Below are 24,445 nucleotides of genomic sequence, written 5' to 3'. Positions count from 1 at the left end.
TCATGTTCCGTGATTTGATTCTACATAAGCAGCCCGTAAATGTCCCACTGCTGGGATAAAGGCCTCCTCTCCCTTTGAGGAGAAGGTTTGGAGCATGTTCCACCACGCTGCTCCAATGCGGGTTGGCGGAATACACATGTGGCTGAATTTCGTTGAAATTAGACACATGCAGGTTTCCTCACGATGTTTTCCTTCACCGCCGAGCACGAGATGAATTATAAACACAAATTAAGCACATGAAATTTCAGTGGTGCCTGGGTTTGAACCCGAAATCATCGGTTAAGATGCACGCGTTCTAACCACTGGGCCATCTCGGCTGGATTTGATTCTAACTCTTGTGTTAATTAAATTACTTGTGTAATGCATTTTTGCACAAGCAGATCTCACTGGACTACTTATATCCTGTTTAATTTTACAAAAAAATCCGATATCAACATCGAGAATGGACTAATTATTTTAGATCACGATCCATGGTATCTATTGAGGGTCAAATTTGTTTATTAATTACGCCCGCCATTGGAATTGACTGAATAAGCTGAATCAATCAAGTTTTTTTGCTTACTAGTTCTTGTCCCCATGCTTGTGCTAAGTTGCATGTTTAGGTATAAAAATGTCTTTCCTAGGGGCTCAAAATTGCATGATAAAAAGTTTCATCAAATTCGGTTCAGTAGTCTAGCCGTGAAATCGTAATTATCGAGTTACTTTCGCATTTATAATATTAGTTGAGAAATAGATATTTCAAATAGAAACGGCACCATTGTTATAGTAACCTTGAACAATTTATTTGATTTACTCCATTTTCTGCAACTTCAGGATCGACGATGTTTCGCAACAGGAACTTGTACAAATTTAGACCAATCACGACGACGCCTCAACGTTAAAATATCGGCGTGCATTTGTGCACAAACATCTCATAATTTTTATGTTAGTCATCTCACGCACACCAATACATCTTAATAGTACGAACGTCACTCAACTCATACTAGTAGATATTTTAACGTTGAGCAAAAGGCCTTCGTTAATGCATATACACCTTTACCTCATTTAAAATAAAAAGGAGATGTCGTGAGACACCAGTTGGAACGAAGTTGCTTTAGCTATTATGTACTGACAGACGCAAAGAAATAAATTAACATTAGAGAATATTTAAATGACAACATTTTTACGAAAAAATCCGTGTGAATTAAAACGATAATAAAAAAAAATAAGTTTATTTAATCTTATATAAAACCGCATACTAAAAAAGGGAGCAAAGGTGGAAGGGATTTTTGCCAATTCACTCAACTGTAAGCCGAATAAAAGAACTTCGTTCCAAGAAAAAAAAAAAGAATACTACTAGGTAGGATTTGTATGTATTTTTAAACACCACTTTAAAGTTTTATGATGTATTTCATTGTTTGATCAAATAGAACAAATTTTAACACAATTATGAAGTTTTCGTCCCCTCTTATCGAAGACCGGTACCGATTTTTCCTTCTTAGATCCGAGACTGTCAATAATGCATAGGATTTTTATATCGTGAACTCGATACCATTCACACATTTGGTAGAAATTAAAGAAAACAATTACACTGTGTAGTAAAAAACAAATGTTTTTTTTTATTTATAGACGTTTTTTAGCACTAGAAACATCTAATCTGAATCCCAAAGTATTTATTTTAAACGAAAAAAAATAATAATATTAACATTACATAATATTGAATTAGAAAAACATAAACCGTCCATATGTTTTTTATCTCGTGTACATATTTAAATTAAATACTTTGGTTATTAGAAGAGCAAGTAATTAAACGGCGAAATAAATTCCAAATATATAGATATGCTATTTTTTTTTTTTTTTAATTTCTTAATACTTTGTTTTTTCGCATACATTTTAGCTAAGTTTTTGGTCAGAATCCAAGAGGGCTGCCCTGAACGTGTCGACCACGATTCAAGCGATTAAATTGTACAAAAGCTAAAAATTTCAGGGTCACCCAACAGGCGATTACAAAACGAACGTACGTATACACATTTAGACAACAATTCTAGTTACAACCATTATATACCTGATTTCAAACTGTTTTATCACATGTATTATTTCAGCATTAAGAACCGTGGCCGTACCCTATTTAGATAATTTTATTATACAGTATTTCTTCTTCTTCTTTTTTTTTTATTAATAATAAATATGTTAATAACGTACATTGTCCCACTTTGTTCGGAAATATTATTATTATTTTTAAATCCGATCCGAGTTTTTTCCCAAATAATACTCGAATCGAAGCTATCCGACATTATAATTCTAATCATCTCGATAATGAAAAATAACGCTAGAATCGTCTAACTTACGAATTCGTATATAATTTACAAAATTTACACGTCTTATTTCTATATTAAAAAGAAATAATTCTAACGATAAACGTCTACGACTAAAAATTATTACTTTTTTTTTTAATTTTCATCTTAAGAGAAAAAAAATGTGTCAACGATCTAATTTCATCGAGTCTTATATAAGAAACGATTACTTATCGATTTTAAAATACTACATTCTCTAGCTATTTCTAAACACATGAAATGACCACATGGTCAAGGACGTAAGATTTATAACGGACATTAAGTATTATTTATATGAAAATAATTGCAGCACTTACGGACACATTTCGTTCACAAACATTACTAGTTAGGTCATTTATTCATACATTTTTAAATTTATTCACTTAACTTCAACGCACCTAAGTTAAATCGTCAGTATATCATAAGAACCGTCACATATCGAAATTAAATTCAATACACTATCTTAACGGATAAACTATTTAACTAAAAAAAAAATGTTATCTAATTTTTAAATTAAGACTGCAGTGGTCTTCACAGCCACAGATAAATTTACTTTTTCAAATGGTATTTAATTTAAAAAAAAAAAAAAAAACTCAATGTTTAGTCTTGGGCCTGCCAGAGACGAAAAAAAATATACTAAGCGGCCCCTACACTACAATTACATTAAAACTATAAGCTAATTATTTTCGTAGTCACTTAATGACGAATAAAATTCAACTAAAATATATTCTACTTTTTTAAAAATACTAAGATTACAATTAAAATAACTTTAAAGTATTCATTTACTGAAAATTGAAACAAAACAATTCGATATTACTTATAGGCTGTATGATTCAATTACCTTCGCCTTTTCAGACAAAACAAACAATGAAATTACTTATCGATAAAAAAAAAAAATTGAGGCAAATTTTACATCTAAGTAATTTTGGGTATTATTTTGGTTTCTAAGTTTAATATAAATGTACATACATATTTAAAATCTCAGTCTATATCTTTTAGTTGCTATAAAACTACTTCAATTCTATTATTGCTATGTGATATTTAACATTATTTCATATAAAATGTGAACATATTGTGCTTTTTATTCGAAGGCTTTTACTTTACGAGAGAATATTATTATTTATGTTTATATATTAACTTCGATTATAGATATATTAAAGACGTCTTATTTACGTTTAATCAAGCTATCATTAGATCACAAGTGCGTTCTTAAACGCAATATTGGACAGGACCACAATCACATATAAAAGTATTTCGGGGTTCAGTATTCGCATGCTTTTGCGTGCTTTCGAGGAAGTTTCATTTCTAAACTCCAGACTAATAGAGAAATATTATCAGAAAAACTCCTATAACAATATCAGCTCAACAGTTACTAGGACAGCATTATCGTCAAACAATCAGTCAGCTGTGAGTGTCAAGTTTATTGACCCCATGAGTGTCACAAGTCAAAAGATCAGAGTTTAGTGTCATTGATTAATTCTTACTAATGTTTTGTATTATGTAATTATATTGTACAATTGTTAATCTGTACAAATATTCATAATATATTTTATCGACATGTTTCTCCCATACAATTTATGGGCTGAAGAGACACAGATCACTTCTAATCCCGGAAAAATGCAAGAAATCGGAGCTATGGTAAGTATATTAATTTTTTTTTTAACTTTGAAACTTTGAAATTGAGTCTGATTGATTATGGTCCTTCGAGCCGGATATTAATATAAAACTAGACTATTGACTGCTGTATACCCGACACTCTGGCGATAATGTAATGCCAGTGGGTGGGTGGTTTACTACTAAACGTTAAACAGTAAAGAAAACCAAACAATAGCTCGTTTAAATGTACATACAGCGCCATCTCTGGTTCGAAAGATTAAACAGGCATTAATTATGAATTTATTTATGGAATTCTATAACATTTATAAGGCATAGCGAACTGTCATAATTCGAATATTTAAAAATCTTTTATCAGTTTTATCAATTATCATTAGTAAGATGGATATATCCAAAAAGCATACAAGGAACTTGTTGATTACTAAGAATTTCATTTCGATTTTGGAATGAAAATATTTAACGTACGTTTCACTATTTTATTCCATTATTTACTTAATGTTTTATTATTTCGTTGATTAAAAAAGCCAGGAGAGGATTTAGCCTTACGGCAAAATGGCGACAAAATTTGAGACTTTGTTATCTAACAATTATTTAAGTGTAAAATCATTTTATTGACATATATGTATTACAAAAATAGAATCAAACATATCACAAAACAGACACTATATTTAAAAATATTCCGAATCAAATCCACTCCTGTACAACAAAACTTAATTCATGTTCATTTGAGTTTATATGACGATAAGATATTCGTTAACTTTTCGATTACAGAATCGATATGAAATCCACTATCACTTTATATATAAATACAAATTAATCGATTAAAATACAATTCAACTTGTTTTGAACAAAGCGGGAACAATGCTTTTTCAGTCAATCATTGGGCTAACTTTATATCCAAAATGCAGGCATTAGAATAATTAGACGCGACTGGTTATATAATTAATTTTATATACATTTCCGATTTAAAAAAAAAAAGACAATTCGTCCCATATTTACAAACACAATTCTCAAACCATATAGTTCCATCACTTTTCATCGCAAAACTAACATTCCATTTACAAAAATAGTCAATATTCGAAACAAGAACGAATTAAAAAAAAAAAAAATCGACACGAGAAATAAAAATGATGAAACTAACATCAAACGCCCAAGCATCGCGACACGTCGCGTGTGACCATGAGTGTGGGGAGGAAATAAAAAAAAAAGAGTTACAAACAAATAAAACCGGTAGTAATTACACTACACTAGTGAGGTCCGTTTGTTGATGAGGAACGTCGACACACGTAGCGCTACGGGATGTGTGGTGTCACTTGCCCGGGTGCCCGTTGCCGAGTGTGTGGTCGACCTGCAATACGAGCCACGTTGAGTGCGCACAGCCGTGTGTCGTCGTTCCTAGTGAGGCTACACGCGGGGCGGGGTATTACAATCGTGTGTCAACCAATCGGAGTACAGGGACTGATCGCGTCGACCAATCGGAGGTGACAATCATTAATTATCGTTGACACATTATTGCAATATATTAGTGTGTTATATTTTAAGGCGATTTTCATATACCACCGCCGCGCGTTCTCACCATCATACAAACCGACGGTAGATACATCGAATCTGGTACGATTCAAAATAACACCCGTCGATTCGTTGATAGTTTATTTATAGCTGGGAACGCTTTATATTTTGATCGAAAAGTATTTAAACGCAATCCCAACTATAAAAAGCAACCCGCCACCAATTTCTGAAGCGAAAAAGACCCCAGCGGTTATTCAGTGAAATTGCATCCTAAGCCTTAGAAAGTACTACTCCAAAATCTTTTAAAAAAAAAAAGAAAAAGAAATTGGAATAGTAATTTAGGAGCCCCACAGGACACGATATACACAGCTGCGCGCAGGCTATTAATTAGCTGTTATAAATATACACGAATAATAAAAAAAAAAAAGAACAACAGCTAAATAATACATAAATACATTATAAAAAAGGTGCCATATAAACCATGTGATTGTAAAGAAACAAACGTACAAAGTAAACGTGTTAAGCAAAAGTTCACACATGCACATTACACAGATAATAAAAAAAAACAATTAGATTATTGCTTGCATCGTGGTCAGAATTACCATGATTCTAGCAACTACGTCAAACACGGTCATTTTAAAATATTGTATAAAATTCATCATTAAAAAAAAAACAACATGTATAACCTATTTGGTGTCGAAAATAAAAATAAAATTCAAACATTTCACAGCGTGATGTTTTAATTTAAAAAAAAAAAAAAACAATTTCTTATCCTCGTTCCTTATAAAAATTAAAGAGTCACCTTACAAAATATAAATTTATTTACTAAATTAACAATTCTATTAATTAAATTCGTAAGGATAATCTCATTTTTATAATGATTTACATTTTTTTATAATTTATCTAATATTAAATGAAACTTATTTAAAACTTAACAGATAATCTACAAAAAAAAAATTAAGTACTGTTTAAAATATGCATATTACAAAAAAAAACATAACTAAATCGTCTCTTCCATTTAAAAACTACGGTAAAATGGTAACAGAAATGGCACCACTACAATATAAGTTATATACAAAAAAAAAACCTCACGCTTTCACAAAAACATTCCAAATTTGAAACGAAAACCAATAACTGTATAAAAACTTTTTGGTTACTTTCTTTTGTAAAAACTCGTTTTTTTTTTTTTAATACTTAAAGATTGGCTGAGAGCGATATCAGCTCTAAGGAACACTATATTGACAAAACCCTGTATTATTTAAATATATTTTTCCTACATTTTTGAGCAATTTTTTTTTTTTTAAATAAATCATATATAACAGGGTACATAATATAATGATATAAATTAAAACTATATTAAATTAAAGCTGATATGGTAATGTGTTCTGAATTAAGTTTTTTTTTTAAATGGAAAATATATAAAATTACATAATAAAATAATATTTAATTAACTTAATTAACATTGAGAAGTATATAAAAAATATATTCATTAAAATAATTTCTGTTGCCTGATGCTAAAAGGGCCTAAGTACATTTATTGAGTAAGACCTAAACCACATTATGCCATTAACTAAATCTTTTTCTTTTTTTTTTTGTTAAATAAGTTTCACATACTTATGCAACAAACAATATCTTTTGTTCTTTTCTGATTATGATAACAAGCTCTATGGACATTAACCCTAATAGCATCAGGCCACAGATTTAAAATGAGATTTTATTTAACACTTAAAATAATCGTTTTAATAATATAATAGTTTTCAACCCACATTAACGCACAAATCGAGAACATTTTACTCTGTATTAGAATATATAAAATACACAAAGTAACATAAACATATACTATGTATATACTATATGATTTTGTAAGATTGCTTTATATGTATGGAAAAATTGTTTAATAAATATATAATATACAAAGGAAAGAGAAGACAATATAACATAAAAAAAAACTAAATAAATCTAAAAATCTAAAACTCTCTTGAATATTTTGACATAAAATTTGTACCAATATATACAGCGTGTTTCAGTGGTCTATGAATTTCTTTTAACTATTATGTAGGTATAGTATTATTCAACGTATAATCTAGCCAGAGCAAGTAGTCATCACATGTCAATCATAAAAAAGTGTATCGTGAACCTTATTGGAACAAGTACGTATTAAATAAAAGACAAAATTAAATAAATACAAAATGAGCTTGAGAATAATTAAATGTCAAGAAAAACTGTGAATTAATTAAACGTAAAAAAAATAGTTTAAATAACGATATATTGAGACGTATATAACAGAAAGAGACAGAGAACATGGTCGCTTGGAGACAAAACTCTTTTTCATTACGTGACTGATTCTGACAGTTCACTCTAGTGTAAACCGCGTTGAAGAACTTCGTTACAATAATCAACATGAAAGGTACCACCATTCCACGAGGACAAAATTTATAAAGTAACTATTTTTAATTCATATTTGTATAAATTTAAACACTCAATGTTATCAATTCTTATGTTAATACATTTATTTAAAGGTACATGAAAATTGTAGAATTGTGTGCGTGTAGTTTTTAAAATTTAACTGACTTTAAAAAAATGTTCTGAATCCCTGTAAGTTTTTTTTTACTTCTTGGAACAATTACAATTTTAGTACATACATATATGGTATATATTTTAAATATTCAAAGATAAGTTAATAGTTTAATTTTCACGCTTTTTAGCTATATAAATCAACACATCCATCTGTGCATTAGTGTGGGTCGACAAACACGTTTTAATTATAGTATTCATAAAAACAAAAGCTAAATAGAAAAAAAAATAGAATTTCTTCTCGTGATTTCGTATAACACTTTAAAAATATATTTTTAAACTTAACGAATATCGACGTTATTTACAAGCGAAGCTGAATTATACATGATTGGTTTTAAAATTCTGAACATTATTACAACTACAGCGATTTTAAAATATATGATTACACTTAGTCACAAGTATGGCTGTGTCTTTATGAATTACGGACGCACTCGATAATATTTCTAAAAATTCATTCGATGTTTACGTACAAATGTTGTCAAGTGGTAATTAAATAAAATCTACTGTCTCTTTCTTTCGAATGTCAAATCAGCTATGGGAGAACGAGACAAAACGATGTTTAACTAAATACCCACTAAACAACGTTCATATGTAAGGTATATATATATATGTCTAGTTGTATCTTATTAACACTTATAATCTGTGGATAAGTATATAAAAATATTTTATTCGTAATGTAACTATTTTCTCATAATTTAACAATTAAATATTCTACTATATATCAACAATTGAAAATGTTATAAAAAATATGATTTTTATGTATATTAAAAACGACAGCCATTTTGTATTTAGTTTAGACGTGTAAAATGTTAATAATGGCGACTTTAAATCATTATATGAGATAAAAACGTTTTTAACGGATTTATATAAAAAAATGCTTTTAGCTATAAACATTGGAATGTCAAATAGAAAAAAAAAGCATCGTAAGATTTTATAAACCATTTAGTGTATAGTCTGTGTAACCGAAAACATCTGTATTACGAATCGATTTGACGTTTATTGAACGAGTGAGCGGGACAACAGTTTACTGACGAGAAAATATATAAAACACGAATTGTTATAACTGAAAATTTATAGTAAGTCTCTTAGTATACTAATTACTAAGCACTCAGAAAAAAAAATTGAATTCGCCTTTAAAAAATTACGTATGTTACCGTAAAATTATGTTATATGTTGTTTATAACAACCTATAAAGATCATAGTACTTAGTGATTTTAGACCGGACTGGTAATCGAAAATTACATTTGAGCTTTTTTCATCACTCCACTCTACTCTCTCTGGTTTAATAGACATAGAAATTCCATCAACACAATAAAGCAGGTTTCATTGGCGATGTCAGGAATGGTTAGTATTTCTTACTGCACTATTGTCTATGGGCGGTGGTGACCACTTATCAGGTGGCCCATATGCTCGTCCAACAATGCCATAAAAAATAATAAGCACAACAAAAACTAAGTCAGACATAAAATATATTTGTTAAGTCATAATTAACGTCAATTTAAATTCGTTAAAAATAAATATTCAAATGTTGTAACAACTCTGTCATATCCTCTCGCCAACCTAATACAAACACCGAGCAATGATGTGACTGTTACTTTATATTAAACCGATTTTTTTATATAATTTTACTTAGCATAGATGTGTAACTATCTTAATATTATATATAGATTATATAGATATATTTCTAATAACGAGTTTATATATCACTACTGTATATAAATATATTAATATTAAATATTTTGTCACAAGCAGTCAAGTTTAGGCACTAATATACTTATAAAATATATTAAAAACGACTACGGCGTTATCAAGGATACCTGCCAATGCAATTTACCCTGTTTATATATGAATGTATATGATACTATTTATAGCTAAGCCTAAACACCGCATTTGATTTAACAAATAGATCTATGGAAACTTCTAGACTCGTATGTTATGACGTCATCAAAAATGTAAAATGGCGGCAGCTCCCATTTCGTACTAACTAAGTCTGAACGTCTGAGGATAATGTAAAATTATATGATGATAAGTTGAGCAGTTACGACGTTAAGCGTAACAGACAAACTCACTTATAAAGTTAGTTGGGATTATCATTTAAAAGACTGTTGGATTTGAGATTAGTTAGATAGAGCTTACTTTGTTAGTGGTAGAAATTCGATAAAAAAAAGCTGTCGACAAATTGGAGAAAAAGGTAATAAATTTTTCCTTTCATAGAGGTTCATATATATAGATATTATTAGGATTTATTTTTTAAGATCGTGGGTGTCGCTTGAATGAAGTTTGAGAACCGATGATTTAAAGTATTCACTTGTTAAATTAAATGCGGTATTATACAATAAGCACCTATAACTTTGTATAGTATAAAATTTGTACATTTAGAATGATAAATTATTTAAAGATTAAAAATTGTAAATATTTAACAATAAAGAAATAAAGTATGTACTATGTTAAATAGATCTTTATAAAATATATACATTTATGATTAAATAGAAATATCTATTTAATAATTACAAATCAAAAATATTTTGAATTCTGTTCTTTTTTTTTTTAAATAACAAGGCTACGATAATTGTTCTTATAAAAAAAAGTAAAACTTTAAGAATATTATAGAATAAGTATAGATTGAAGATATACTTTTTTCGAAAAAAGTTTTGTGGAAATATTAAAGTAAGTGAATAGAGCAAACAATCGTCGCAGCCCGCTGGAGGGGTCGCCGGCGTCACTCGGGCGGCGGCGGCGGCACGGGCGGCGGCGGCGTGCTGGGCAGCGGCGGCGGCGCGCGCGGCGGCGGGAACATGGCGCCGTAGAAGTAGCCGTCCATGCGCATGCCGTAGTACAGCGGCGGCGGCGGCCGCACCATGTAGTACGGCAGCGGGGGCCTGTAAGGGGGCGGGACGGGCCAGGTGCCTACCTTGTTCGGGTGGGGGGCCTCGGGCCGCGGCAGCTTGTGCGGCGGGCCCGCGTGGTCGCCCGCCGGCCGCTTGCGCGACGTCTCGAGCACCTCCTTCGATATCTTGATCTTGAGGCCGGCGTTCTGCGGCGGCGGCGGCGGGACGGCGAGCCTCTCCTTGGGGATCTTTATCTTGAGCCCGGGGCTCGTCGACAGCTTCTCCCTCGGTATCGTTATCCGGAGGGTTCCGTCCGTCTCGGGAGCGGGGGGGAGAGGTTCCGCCTTCTTCTCCTTGTCCTTGTCCTTCTTGTGTTTCTTTCTCTCCTCTTTCGATTTGTCGCGATCCTTGTGTTTGTGTTTGTCCTTCTTCTTCTTCTCTTTCTTGTGTTTGTGTTCCGACTCCTCGGTCGGCTGAGGGATCGGCTGAGGCTGGGGTTGGGGGACGGGAGGGGGCTCCAATTGAGGTGGGGGAGCCGGTGGGGGCGCGGGCGTCTCTATCACCGGTTCCTTTTTAACCTCCACGGGCGATTTCTTCTCCGTCGGGACGGTAATGGGAACCGGTTTCACTAAGCTCTCCTTGAGGAGATTCGATACGAGAGTGGGATCCGTTTCGATACCGTTCAGAGACCTCGTGTCGGGCTTCCTCTCGGGCTGTCTAGTTTTGATAGCGTTGCCGCGCTGAGAGTCCCTAATGACGTTTTCATAACCGGGCGTTTCATCAATTTTTTTAACTACAGGTACTAATTCAGGTTCAGAGTTTGAAGGCAATCTCTGTCTAGATTTCATTTCTTTGTTAGGGGGTGACGAGAAGGGCGATAGAATGGCAGGGGGTTGCATGTCTCGAACAACAGCCGTGGGGTCTGGACGTTTTTTGTGTGGACTGGCTGAATGAGGTTTTTGTTCCTGTGCTACGTTTGGAGGAGGTTGAGGTAAATTGGGAACCGGTCTAGGTTCCGGCCTAGGCCTCTGTTGGGGGTTCGAGGGGGGTCGTCTGGGTGCAGACGCCGCAACCGCTGGGGTAGTATTCTCTGGTGAGAATAAAGACGGTGGACGGGTACGTTGGGGGACTTCCGGCTGATGCGGAACCACCGGCTGACTTGAAGAAGTCGAAGGTACGGGTAGTTGTCTGTGCCTGTGATCGTGAGGCGGTTTGTGATGGGGCGGTTTGTGGGGCCAAGGATGGTGAGGTTTGTGGTGTTGGCTGGAGGGTCGGTGGTGTGGTGGTGGTGGGTTCGGCCTTGGATTCGGTTGAGGAACCCCTGGCCTTTGAATAGTTTGTTGTTGTCGCCTCTCCCTCTCCTCCCGTCTCTCTCTCTCTTCTCTCTCCCGTTTCTCTCTGTATAGATTGTAATCTATTTTCTGTGGTTGTGTGGGGTTCGGTGGCGCGGTTGCCGGCACGTAACCTCCCGGGGGTTGTTGACGTCGCCTTTCGCGTTCATATTCTGTTCAAGTACACAATAATTATTAGTATTGAGATTTGTATTTTAAGTGAAATAAATAATGTAATCATTAACGGAGTACTTAATAATTAATAACATTTTATGATATAATTTTATAATTTATTAATTAATAAATTTTATATTTTAAGTTACTACCTTTATCAAATGACTTGTCGATTTCATCGCTGTTGACGAGCGAGTGCTTGTTTTTGTCGAAGGGAGAGTTCGCAACCGCCGAGCCGGGCGGGTGCGCTCCCGGGGAGCCTCCACCTTGAAAACACATTACATTCAATACAATATAACAAAAAATATTAGATAATAACATTCCAGAACTATCAATAGATATTCTCAAATATCGGAAATGATTAACTAATTAATTTCTTGCCGGATAATCTACAATCTATATTATGTTTAGAATGTCTAATACTTTTATGGAAACCCTTTAAACGATTAAATCATCATATATTAAACCCTCGTGCCGTTATCGATTGAATTGTACAATTGAGGATTAATATTTTATCGCACTTATCATATATATAATACTAGCTGAACATATATATAATATAACCCGCGTGGAACATGATAACAATGTTTAAAGATTTTGTATACAACACTTCATCCCCAACATTGCCCCGTTTAAGAATGAAAAAAGTATCCTATGTACGTCCTTAGGGATCAAGCTAGCTTCGTACCATGTTCCCTCGAAATAGATTCAGTGGCAAATCCAAATATACTTTATTCAAGTAGGCTTTTACAAGCACTTTTGAATCGTCATTTAACAAACTATATTAAGTAAAACTACCACCGGTTTGGAGTGTAGATTTTACAGAGAAGAACCGACAAGCAAAACAAGTAGTTACGATTTTTCAACATCTAAAAATACAGTCATGTTAGTTAAATACAATTATATATGTATGTAATATATCCTGCCTGGAAGTCAATAAGCATTAACTCCACGATTTTTTATCATCTATATAATCGTATTACAAACATTTTTCTCCCACGAAACTAATTATACAACCTAAAGTGAAACTCACTTGTGTAGAAGATTTACATTTGATTAAAAAGTGGCCAAAGAGGTTGGGGGGGTACTCCAGATATTTGCGATGCTTATGAGGAACGCGCAAGTGTTTCGTACGTGTCCTGAATCATCAACTATAATATAATTTATGACATAAATGTACTTACTGTTTGACATTGTCATCATTTTCCGCTTCAACCTCGACGGGCACTTGTCGAATATGTGAAGGAACTCGGCCGTCAGCCGTTCCAGCAGCTCCGTCGTCACGCTGCGGTCCACGTACGAGAACCAGTGCCGGCCTTCGTGCGATTGCGGTATCTGGAATAAACGAATTTGTTCATTAAGCTGTAGACATCAGAACAACCCCAAGTTCTTGATACAAGGGGAGATATTCTACCACTAATCACATATTCTCTTCTTTCAATTGCTCGTCTTTTCTCGTGCTCGTCAATTCGATGACAAAAAACTCATCTCACTTTATATTCTACCACCAATCAGAAATACTTAGTATTGAAGAGGGACACAAGGGATATAACATCTTAATTACCAAGGTTGGTGGCGCGTTGGCGATGTACGGAATGATTAATATTTCTTAAAGCGCTAATATCTATGGGCGCTAATATCTAATATCACTTACCATTAGGTGGCCCGTTTTCCCGACATATCTGTATCATACATAAACTCACCGCCCAATTACTCCACTTCGATGCCAGGTGTATGCAGAAGCAAGCGACAACCGTCGGTCTGTACTGGAGACACATCGTCGTGAGATGCAGACTGTTTGACGCCATAAAGTATGATGTTTGAGCCAAATCCTTGGGCGCTGTAAAATATATCAATATTAATTTCGTTTCTCAAATTACTATAATTCGATTTAAGAATTCTAGTAATACGATCAAGGTCACTCTAATATTGCATTTAATGTTTAAAAAAGTTATATTAAAACCTCTTTCGATAAGCGTAGATATAAATTAAAATAAATTCTTCCATTACATAATTTCTACAATTCGCTACGAAAAAAAAAAAAAAAAAACTTCATCCCACACATGACATTCGTTGCTTTATCGTGAGACGAAATTCCTAAAATAATATCGAAACGGGTAGGACACACATAGACTGACAATTACACATACCTTATAAACTCGTAAATAGAGATACTTGGCCCGTCGGTACGCGCTATAGCACGCAGGCACGGCCTCGTCTACGCAGTTACTAAGGACGGTCCGGACTTCTAAGCTAATGTTTGATTTTCATTTGAACATTTGAAGAATTAAGATGAATAAGCCTAAGACTTACATATTCCGTGCGATTTTCGAACAACTCTGAACTCTGCTATATTAAGCGCAGTTGTTGTCTATATATTTCCAAAGTTTCTACAAAAACTTCGCCGCCAAAATGATACCAAAGATTATTTGATATCTCGACCAATGGAATTAAGTCAATTCAAGGTCATATTTATTTATTCGTCTCCAAGTCGTCTTGCCATTGGAATAGGCATGCTTGCATGACTTTCTAAGTTTGCCAAACTTAACATTTCCTTCCGGTCATAGTGGTGAGCTAAGTCATGTACCTCAACAGACTGTCAAACGCAAAACATTTAAAATAAATATAAAGAACGCTTATAAAACAAATTAAATCTTAATATTCATCTTGAATTGTTACAACGTCGAAATATAATAATTTATTTTATTTATATCGACGGATCCGAGAAATAATTGTATCTACATCAAAATCAACTACTGATTTAAAGATAAGGAACTCGTGTTGTTACTTTGTAACAGCACGATAATATTATTAATTAGTCATGATTTCATATATAAATAGATTTTCAAATGAATCTAAGATCTCAGGAAATATTAAAGTCTATTCCAATGGCAGGAGGAGTAAAACTAATAAACAGCTATACATTGAATTGATGAATACGTTAGTCGAGATAGTATGGACGGTTGAAAAATACGTTTTGAATGTCGGCAATGATTTCATGGGACCTTTGGAACAAAAATCTAAGTAAAAAATATGTTTATCAAGGTTTTTTTTTATGTTCATTAATATAACAGAGCAGAGCAAATCGCATGAAATACGTAAATCTATGATTTGTTTATCTTTACTCCTACTGCCATTGAAATTGGCTCAAGCTCATGCATGCATTGTTGTGTAATAAGAAAGACAAGTGTAGAATTTTTCAAATCGTTGCCAATGAAAATCAAACATTTAAAGAACCGTTACAATTCAAATAGATCCAATCCGAGCCGTCCTCCCCACCACCCGCGTCGTAAAAGCGACTCGACCGTGCCGCGTTAACATGCTCGGATCTCTCAGTGGTGCACGAGCTGCCGTGCAGCGTGGCCGTAACGCGTCTCACCTTTTACAAGGTGGCAGGTGCGCACCACGTGCGTGTGCGGGTGGTCGATCGCTACATCGAAACCTAATGTCTGTAGCAGGACATTCTCGTTGAAAACCAAGTCCTGCGCCTGGAATAGACGACGTTCTCACTTTAAAATTATAATAATATTTCACGTTACTAATATGAATAAAAAAACCTAACAACCTTACTAGTAATAAAAAAAAATGGAGACTGTTGTTTCGAAATATTTTAACAGAATTGTTTAAAATCTCTACAAGACAACAAAAGTTACAATTCATAAAACTAAAGAATATAACTGCAAACTAAATAACGCCTTAAAGAAATTACTAATAAACCTACCTAGAAAGTACACCATAAAAAATCATACCACACCTATGACGTCTAGATACATACTTAGATTATACAAGAACATATATTCTAGAATTATCTTATCGTTAGATACATAATATATATTGACGTCCATATTATCACACCACCCGTTGATGCAATATAATGAATGTATTATTTATTTGATATTTCCGTGTTAGTAATATTATAAAATAGCTGTGCCCGCGACTACGTGCGCGTTGTTTAAATTTAAGTTATTTGGATATTGTAGCGTGATTTTATTTTTATTCTATATATAATTCTAAAATAAAAGCTAAGTTACTCCTTATTACATCCGCTATCTGCCAGTGAAAGTCCCGTCGAAATCGGTTCAGCCGTTAAAGAGATTAGCCGGAACAAACAGACAGACAGACAAAAATTGTAAAAAATGTTATTTTGTTATATGTACCGTGTATATTCATTTAGTAAAAATGGGTTATTTTAATATTACAAACAGACACTCCAATTTTATTTTAGGTAAAGATGACAGAATGGATGAAACAACAGTTATGGTGTATATTTGTTGCACAATCACGGTGGAAAGGCTGAATTAAATTAATCACAGAGTTTACAGTATAGAATAGCAAATAGGTTTTATATCACACAGAATATATACCCCACCCTAACACATAGTTGAAGGCGCGGCCATAGATATTACTATACAGATAAATAAGGAGATAATAATAGATTTATCTCTATCTGCTATCACTGACCACTTATACGCTCTTAAAGATTTATACGAATTTTAAAATAGTTTAATAATTATCAAATTAAAGGTTATGAAATAATATACCGTTTACACTGTATGGCGGGTTCATACCTTACATAAAATGTCTGTAATCTAAATTATTGAAATAGTTTTTATATCAAAATTATGAGATGTGGTCTCACCTGTTCCTGATACTGTTCAGAGGTGAGAGCGTTCACTCCCTCACCTCTGTGGAGACAGACATGTGCTACCTTTATTACATATTCTAACTTTCTTGGTTGCTCCTCGACCTGAAATTATTATTAAAAATATATATATTTTATAATAAAATATATGCATAAGTATAATGCCTCTCCATCAATTTAGTTAATATAATATGTGGAACAGTAAAACTTAGTAATGCTGTCTAGACTTAATTTTTTATTAATTAAATATTTAGTCGGACCGGCAAATGGACCTCCTGATGTTAAGTGGTCACCACCACCCATAGACATTGGCGCTGTTAGTAATATTAACCATCCCTTACTTCGTCAATGCGCCAACAACCTTGGGAACTAAGATGTTATGTCCCATGTGCCTGTAGTTACACTGGCTCAATCATCCTTCAAACTGGAACACAACAATACCAAGAATAGCTGCTTGGCGGCAGAATATCTGATGAGTAGGTGGTACCTACCCAGACAGGTTTGCACAAAGCCACCAAGTACAATTTAAATGTCTGAGATTTTTTTTTCTAAAAGACTAAAATTCATCTTCTTGAAAAATAGATATATTCACTCGCAAAGGCGCCTCTACACGTTAAATATATTATTATTAAATAAAATATACATAAGTAATATAATATTTTTTTTACTGTCTCTACTATTAGTCACCTCACGCACACTAAGACTTCTTATAAGCACGAACGTCACTCAAGCCCATAGTCAGGCACGTCTACAATAATAATTGTACATGAAATGACGCGCCTGTGTGAGTGAATAGACCTATATTAGAAATCTTTTACCACAAAATTGCAATTTAACATAGCAATGTCATATACATTAAACTTTTACTATTACTTGGGCTTGATATTTACATGTATGCTAGCCACACATAGTATATAAATAAAGATAATATTAGTTTTACTCTAGTGATATATTATAAAGACATATAAAACCTCCTTCGGTTCTCACCTTTGCGGCGAGGAACAGTGCTGCAGCGGCAATAGCGTTCCTGTGAAACTGTGTAAAGGAGTGGAACGCGTAGAACCGATGCATATAAACTATTGCTGTATTGATACATAGCTGAGAACTGTGGTGCCGTTAAGGATATAAAATTGATGTACATTGTACATGTAAATTGATATACCAAAACTTATAAATAGATATACAACATCTCTCTCACGTGGTATTTTCTCATCGACCACGTCCAGGTTTCCCCACTATATTTTCCTTCACCGCAGAATGAATTTTATATACAAATTAAACACGTGAATTCAATGCCCTGGGTTTGACCTCAGAATAATTTACAGATTTACCAATTTGCAACTCTTAACTCTCGGAACAACTCGAATCTACATTTTTAGTTAGTTTTTAATAATATTCATATTTTATTTTGTCGCACGCCCGCATCCTAAATTCGCTTCCTATCGACCAATGAAAACACTTCCCCATGTATCAGACTTACGACACGCTTTTCAGAAATCACCCGCGTCCTAAATTTCAAATCAACCAATGAAAATCATTCGCACCCGGATGCGTCACCAATCCACCAATGAAATGAAGTCTTATTAATTATATCTTCTATAGCTACACTTTAAACACAACAGGCACAAAATCCGGACCAAACTTGCAACTTTCACTTTTGATACGATCGTATAAGATTGCGGTTTCATTACAGTGCAAAAAAAAAAGAGGACTATGTAATGATTTAACACTAATAATATTACACGTGACATATGTGGCACACGTAACACTTAAGTATAAACATTTCTAATTTAAATAAATAAAAAAAAAAAAACAAATTAAATTTCGCCTATATCATAGATAAATTTAACATGTTTTTTTTTTATATACAAACTTCGTATGCATGTAAAATTCATATATTATTAAAAAACTTATTCAAAATATCCTTTATTTAATTAGGTTTTTATAAGCATTTTTGTATGGTCATGTTATGGAATCTATATTTTTATTATAAACAAGAAAGTAACGACGAAACTGTTATCGGAATTTTGGAAGTAAGTTGAAGCGGAAATAAGTAGTTGAGTGCAATAGTGTTGTATTATAAATAAAGATATATTAATCATAAACTCTTAGTAGTGAACAATATAGCAGAGTTATTAGCAAATCGCATGAAATACGTAGATCTAAGGTTTGTTTATCTTTTTTCCTACTTCAATTGGAATAAACTCATCACGCTTAATCTGCTGAAGCGATTTAGATGTAGTTTGGTATGGAGATAGTTTGAGTACCGGGGTAGGGCATAGGCTACTTTTTCAATTCACACTTCGAGAAATTAAAATGGCGTTGAGGATGTGCTGTAGATAAACTTTTATAATTTTCAGCTAGTTAAACATCGATTCAGGATGTATATTTTATTGAAATAACCTATAAGAATCTCAGCACTCTTTTTGACTATCTTAGCCTATTATAATCCGACCACAGACTGCACTAGTATGCCCAGCAGTAGACTACGATCAGCTCAATTGTGATATATAAAAATAATAGTGTTTAAAACAACTGCCTCGTTGATCTAGATATATATAATGCCGCAGATTCGAAACCCCAGGTCAGGTCGATAAAAAGATTAGAGTTTTTTCATCGAAAAATATCAATAAGAGTGAGAAGTCACGAAGCCAGAGTCACGAAGTTGAAAGTGAGTAAACTCCCATGAATCGGAACACATGTAAAGCGTTTACTCCTGCACCTGAACTCTCTTTATTCGTGTCGGACTTACCGTCACTTCGGATTTCGAGAGTGAGGGCATATAGTATGTCCTGCGTATTTTGCCGGTTGAACTTGAGATTTGCCTACGTGGACAAAATCGGTCAGGACAACATCATTATATGTTTAAATGGCGAGTAAATACTGTGTACAGTTAAAAAGTGACACAAAAATAAACTACAATAGCTATAGACATGAGTCATACTGAACTCGATATTCCAACTATAGTGTGACTCATTTGAACAGTTATGTACACTTATTTTAGGTTTGTATTTAACGGTAAGTGACACATATGTTTTGTTTTTATTTTCTTCAGTCAGTCTTTAGTCACGAACATTCTTTCTTTTATCTAATATTTTCTTTTTCAATATTGTAGGTGCCTACGCGCGGTAACGGCGCGGTTAAATGAACCACGTAGGCAAGTAATCTCATAGTAATCCACAGCCTATATACATTGGTGCTGTGGGATATATTAGGCATCGTTTACATCGCCAATGCGCCACCTATCTTAGGAGCCAAGATACGACCCTTGTGCCTATAGTTACTGGCTCCTTCAAACCGAAACACAACAATACTTATTACTGTTTGACGATATAATATCTGATGAGGGGCTGGTACATACTTGCTCAATATCCTACCACTGCTGAGCGTCGACATCCTGTCTGTCAAATTCTGTGAGAAATCACTCGACATCTCACTCGTGAAATATTGAAAACCGACTCATATGTATTCATACGTACATCCTTTAATTTTTATAATTATAATGGTCTAATTGTTTATCATTCTGACATCACGATCACGTTCAGTGTTGAGGTTCGAATTCCTACAGAATAAGCACTACCATACTATGTAAGTCCACAATTTTCTATCTCTCATTATAACTACGAAAGTAATTAAGGTATTTAAAAACAAACTATTGGTAAATTATTATTATTTCTATATATATATATATTAGTAAAGTGTTTTGCATGGTATATTATTTGCAAATTTAAAAAGAAAAACATTTTCTTTTTAAATTATATGACAATATTATTACATTGTATTTGCTAAATAATATGAAAAACAAATAATATTTACGCGGAAAATACAGATTAAAGCAAATACCTAATTGTTCGCTTATCAGCCGAGTCATGTTTAACATACAATAATAATAATGACTCGTCAAACCAATTATATGCATATATATATTTAACAATATGTTTGTGGTTTACAATAATTTATTAACATTGTGATTTAAATGATACTAATATTACAAATGCGGAAGTAACTGTCTGTATGTTGCTAACACAACCGCTGAAGCAAATTTAATTGAAGAAATTTGGTATGAAGCGAACTTGAACTCCAAGGGAGTAGGCTACCTTTTTATGCCTAACATGAAAGACCTGCTCTCTTAAATTGTTACTCAATTTTCTCTTTTACAATTTTCTATACAAAATAATCAGATAATCCAAAATAATTATCCAAAACTGCTAAAATATTATTCCCACACCCAGACCCTCAATTACATATCCATAACAACCATGATTTGCACCATATATAATCATCTGGATGTATTCACATATTTATATGTGTGCGTAGTGCACATATACTTTTTCAATTAAACAATATTATGATGACATCAGAATTTAACTTTTATTACTTATTAGTGTTGATTATTATGATGTTTACAATTTCCCTTTGTCAGCTAAACAATATTGCTATCTCTTTCTCATATAAAATAATAATAAGCTCCAGATCATGAAACGCTGATGAAATTCATATTAACTATAACATCAGAAAAAAATTGGGTTTGAGTCTAAATGGTGATTGGCTGGCAATCAAAGGTTAAATAACCAATGAATGCCCAGGTTTAAGCCAAATAAGTTGTTGTTGTTGCCAGATTATTGTTTCTTTGATCTGAATTTTAAATCTTTATGTCTCATCAAAATTATCTAAGGATCATACTTTGTCAAAGCACCAGACAGTGTGTGTAATCTGCTCTAATATTTTACCCATATTTATAATATTAATTATATCTTTAAATAATAGCCAAAAAACCATTTTCAGACAAAATTAAAAAAAAAATGAAAGTTATGTTAAAAAAAAAAGATTCTAATTACAAAAAAAAATAAAAAACAAAAATATTTTTAAACAAGTATGCCAAACTTTTGTGTTAACAAAGAAAATGTAACCTTGGACCCAATCAATTGTTATCAGAACAGGTGTACGAAATACATAAAAGAATTGGGTTAGGTACTATTTCATATGGCATTGATTGAATAAACATAATTATAATTTTATACAACTATCTAGATAAATAGTAAAATAAACTCCTGTTACAAATTACTGTTACTCTTTTGTGAAACTATGTAGAGAATTTTATAATCCCAGAAAGGATTCAAACTGTTTCCATTGCTAAAATAAATTAAAAAAAAAAAAATTGAGTGTGTTTATAGATAAAAGCAGACCTTGGAAACGAAATAATTACTTTTGGCTTCATGGTTAGTTTTTCTGATATTGAAAATTGGAATCAATTACAAAATTAATCCAATAGTAGTTTTTAACTTTACTATTAATAAGTTTTATTAATCTCTTTGAATAATATACATCCATATTATATTTAAAACTTCTGTCTTCAGAGCAAAACTTCTGTTAAGAGGGGGGTAACAAAAGCTCAAGCGGCTAGAATGAAACTTGCAACTTTCACATTACTAAGCAGCCCTTATATAAAGCAGCTTGCACAGCAGTCATAGTCTGCCGTGTATAACATATAAAACCTTCTTCAAAAGGCATTGTATCTGCTGGTATTTTATGTTATTATATATTATGGTTAAATACATTTTCTAAATAACTTTCTAATCACAAAATTTTGGAGAAATTTTATATTGTTTTATATTTTAAACACATAATAACTACTTGATTCATATTCAGTTAAGTAAATTTTACTTAGCAGAATATGAATCTGCTCTGCACTGCACTGAATTCTCCACTGTATATAGCCTATTCAAATAGTGTTTTATGACAGAATATACTATTTATTATTATTAAGATTTAAAGTAGTAAAACTCTTTGTAACTCATTAAAAAAATAATCTAAGCGGGAAGCACCTTTTTTTTCGACTTTTTTAGCACACGAGGCAATGTCACTAGTGAATTGACTCATTACAAAAAATGAAAGGTAAGAATTAAATAGTGTTGTAGGTCAGTGACAAGATAATATCGACTTTTTAACTTTCATTACATGTAAACAGGAAAACTTCCTAAAAGTGTTGAAGTTGTTTATTTTGTTTAAAATTCCCAGAACTATAGGTTATCGGTAGTGGCATCTCTTTCCCACAATTTCAACACTTAATTAACTCGAAGTAGAAGTAATAACAGAAATCGTCGTCGAGAGGCTGTACGTGACTCAGAGTCTAGAATGAGTTATTTACTGTAATCGTAATTTCACACAGCTACGGTCGCACATAGTATAATTTACACGTGCAATGAAAGGCTCTGACGTTACGCGGCGGAATTTGCCGCGCAAAATGTTGGTACCGTAATGAAACCGTTTAAATTTAGAACCAGACAGGTCGATCCCTACGTCAGCGCGCAGGCGTCCTACACAGCTGTCAAAGTGCACTGACCTAAAAAATAGCACGCAACACGCGACCATAACCTAAATAAAACAATATATAACGTTTAGCATGAAACATTTCATAGCATGAACGCTTACCTTTAGAAATCGAGACTACTTACGGGATTTCCCAGACATCCGAGCGAAAGTGACCCGCCTGACGCCGTCAACATTTTGATGTTTCGTCATGACAAACCAAATTTAATGATCGCACTTTTTCACTTCTTATTGACTAAATTACACTAAATAAGTGGTATTTTCATAAATAAAACACTTTCGATGCTTTCGATACACGTTTTAGCCACATGACTCGACAAAAACATTGCACTTCACTTTGAAAAGGATACACTTGAAGCCGCTGGCCCATGTCTTGTATGAGATTCGCGGCCTGCTGCCGATATGCTAGCTCTTTATCCGCATCTAAGCCGCATTTTCGGCTTGCTGAATTCTGTAGTTGCTCTTTTGTAAAATACCATTTTTCTTGTCCTCCAGCCATTGAATGGATATTCCAATGACTGCCCACGAAGAAGCACGACGGAGAGCTGTGCTCCGTCTATGTGCGTGAGTGGGAAAAGGACGGCGCTATGACAGCGACGAACGGATGCAGACCACGTTAACATTTGACTGATTTACAATATATTAAATACCATTTTGAAGTTAACAACACCAAAATTATTCACAAAATGAAAAGTAAAATAAAATTAAGTTATTCACAACTACCACTTATATGAAAAGTTATGTAAAAAAATTTGGTCACTTTTTGTATAACTTCGTAGCTATAATCAAATGGTCGCCATTGTAAATTTTTGGTGGTTTCACAGTGAGGACTCCGGTGACAGAATGAAGATCTGCAACAATTCCAGGTACATTTCACATTATCACTATGTTAGATTTTGTAATATAGAATGTATACTTTCGTTTGTGCATATTTTTAGACTGAGTAATTAACTTTTCATGAAAAATAAACGGTTTTAAATATACGGACCTAAATACTCTGTCACACGGTGCAAATGGCCGACCACCACTGTAGAAACAATACACTTCTTTATTAACTTCGTAGAAATTTGTTATTTCTTCAATTAAATCCTTACTAATGACTTGAAAATTAGTTAATTATTTTTATGTTCT

At 33.3% G+C, this 24,445-nt stretch overlaps 1 protein-coding gene across 2 annotated transcripts; it reads right to left on the bottom strand.

The window, feature by feature from the left end:
* Window positions 1-1,782: 1,782 nt before the first annotated feature.
* On the bottom strand, window positions 1,783-24,364 carry LOC125074399 (cyclin-T-like). Of its 2 annotated transcripts, XM_047685727.1 has the most exons (10): window positions 24,303-24,363; window positions 23,665-24,165; window positions 17,972-18,089; window positions 16,982-17,089; window positions 15,722-15,830; window positions 14,046-14,182; window positions 13,527-13,677; window positions 12,495-12,608; window positions 10,921-12,341; window positions 1,783-5,274 (listed from the first exon to the last, which is right to left on the bottom strand). In XM_047685727.1, the coding sequence occupies exons 2-10, from the start codon at window positions 23,811-23,813 to the stop codon at window positions 5,236-5,238; spliced, it is 2,346 nt and encodes a 781-aa protein (XP_047541683.1). In that variant the 5' UTR covers window positions 23,814-24,165; window positions 24,303-24,363; the 3' UTR covers window positions 1,783-5,235. The 2 variants fall into 2 exon arrangements, with proteins under 2 accessions (XP_047541683.1, XP_047541682.1); XM_047685726.1 differs by lacking the exon at window positions 1,783-5,274 and having other exon boundaries at window positions 10,572-12,341; window positions 24,303-24,364.
* Between the last annotated feature and the right edge of the window lie 81 nt (window positions 24,365-24,445).

Source organism: Vanessa atalanta, chromosome 27, assembly GCF_905147765.1.
Source record: "Vanessa atalanta chromosome 27, ilVanAtal1.2, whole genome shotgun sequence".
Lineage (NCBI taxonomy): Eukaryota > Metazoa > Arthropoda > Insecta > Lepidoptera > Nymphalidae > Vanessa > Vanessa atalanta.
This window is presented reverse-complemented; position numbering and strand designations above follow the sequence as displayed.

Bases quoted from the DNA above. Each gene is read 5' to 3' on its own strand.
- LOC125074399 (XM_047685726.1), bottom strand. From the start codon at position 23,813: ATGGCTGGAGGACAAGAAAAATGGTATTTTACAAAAGAGCAACTACAG. The intron at 13,678-14,045 runs GTGAGTTTATGT...CGTTTATTCCAG, and splicing joins CGAAGTGGAGTAATTGGGCG to ATACCGCAATCGCACGAAGG. The intron at 12,342-12,494 runs GTAGTAACTTAA...GTACTTGAACAG, and splicing joins CGACAAGTCATTTGATAAAG to AATATGAACGCGAAAGGCGA.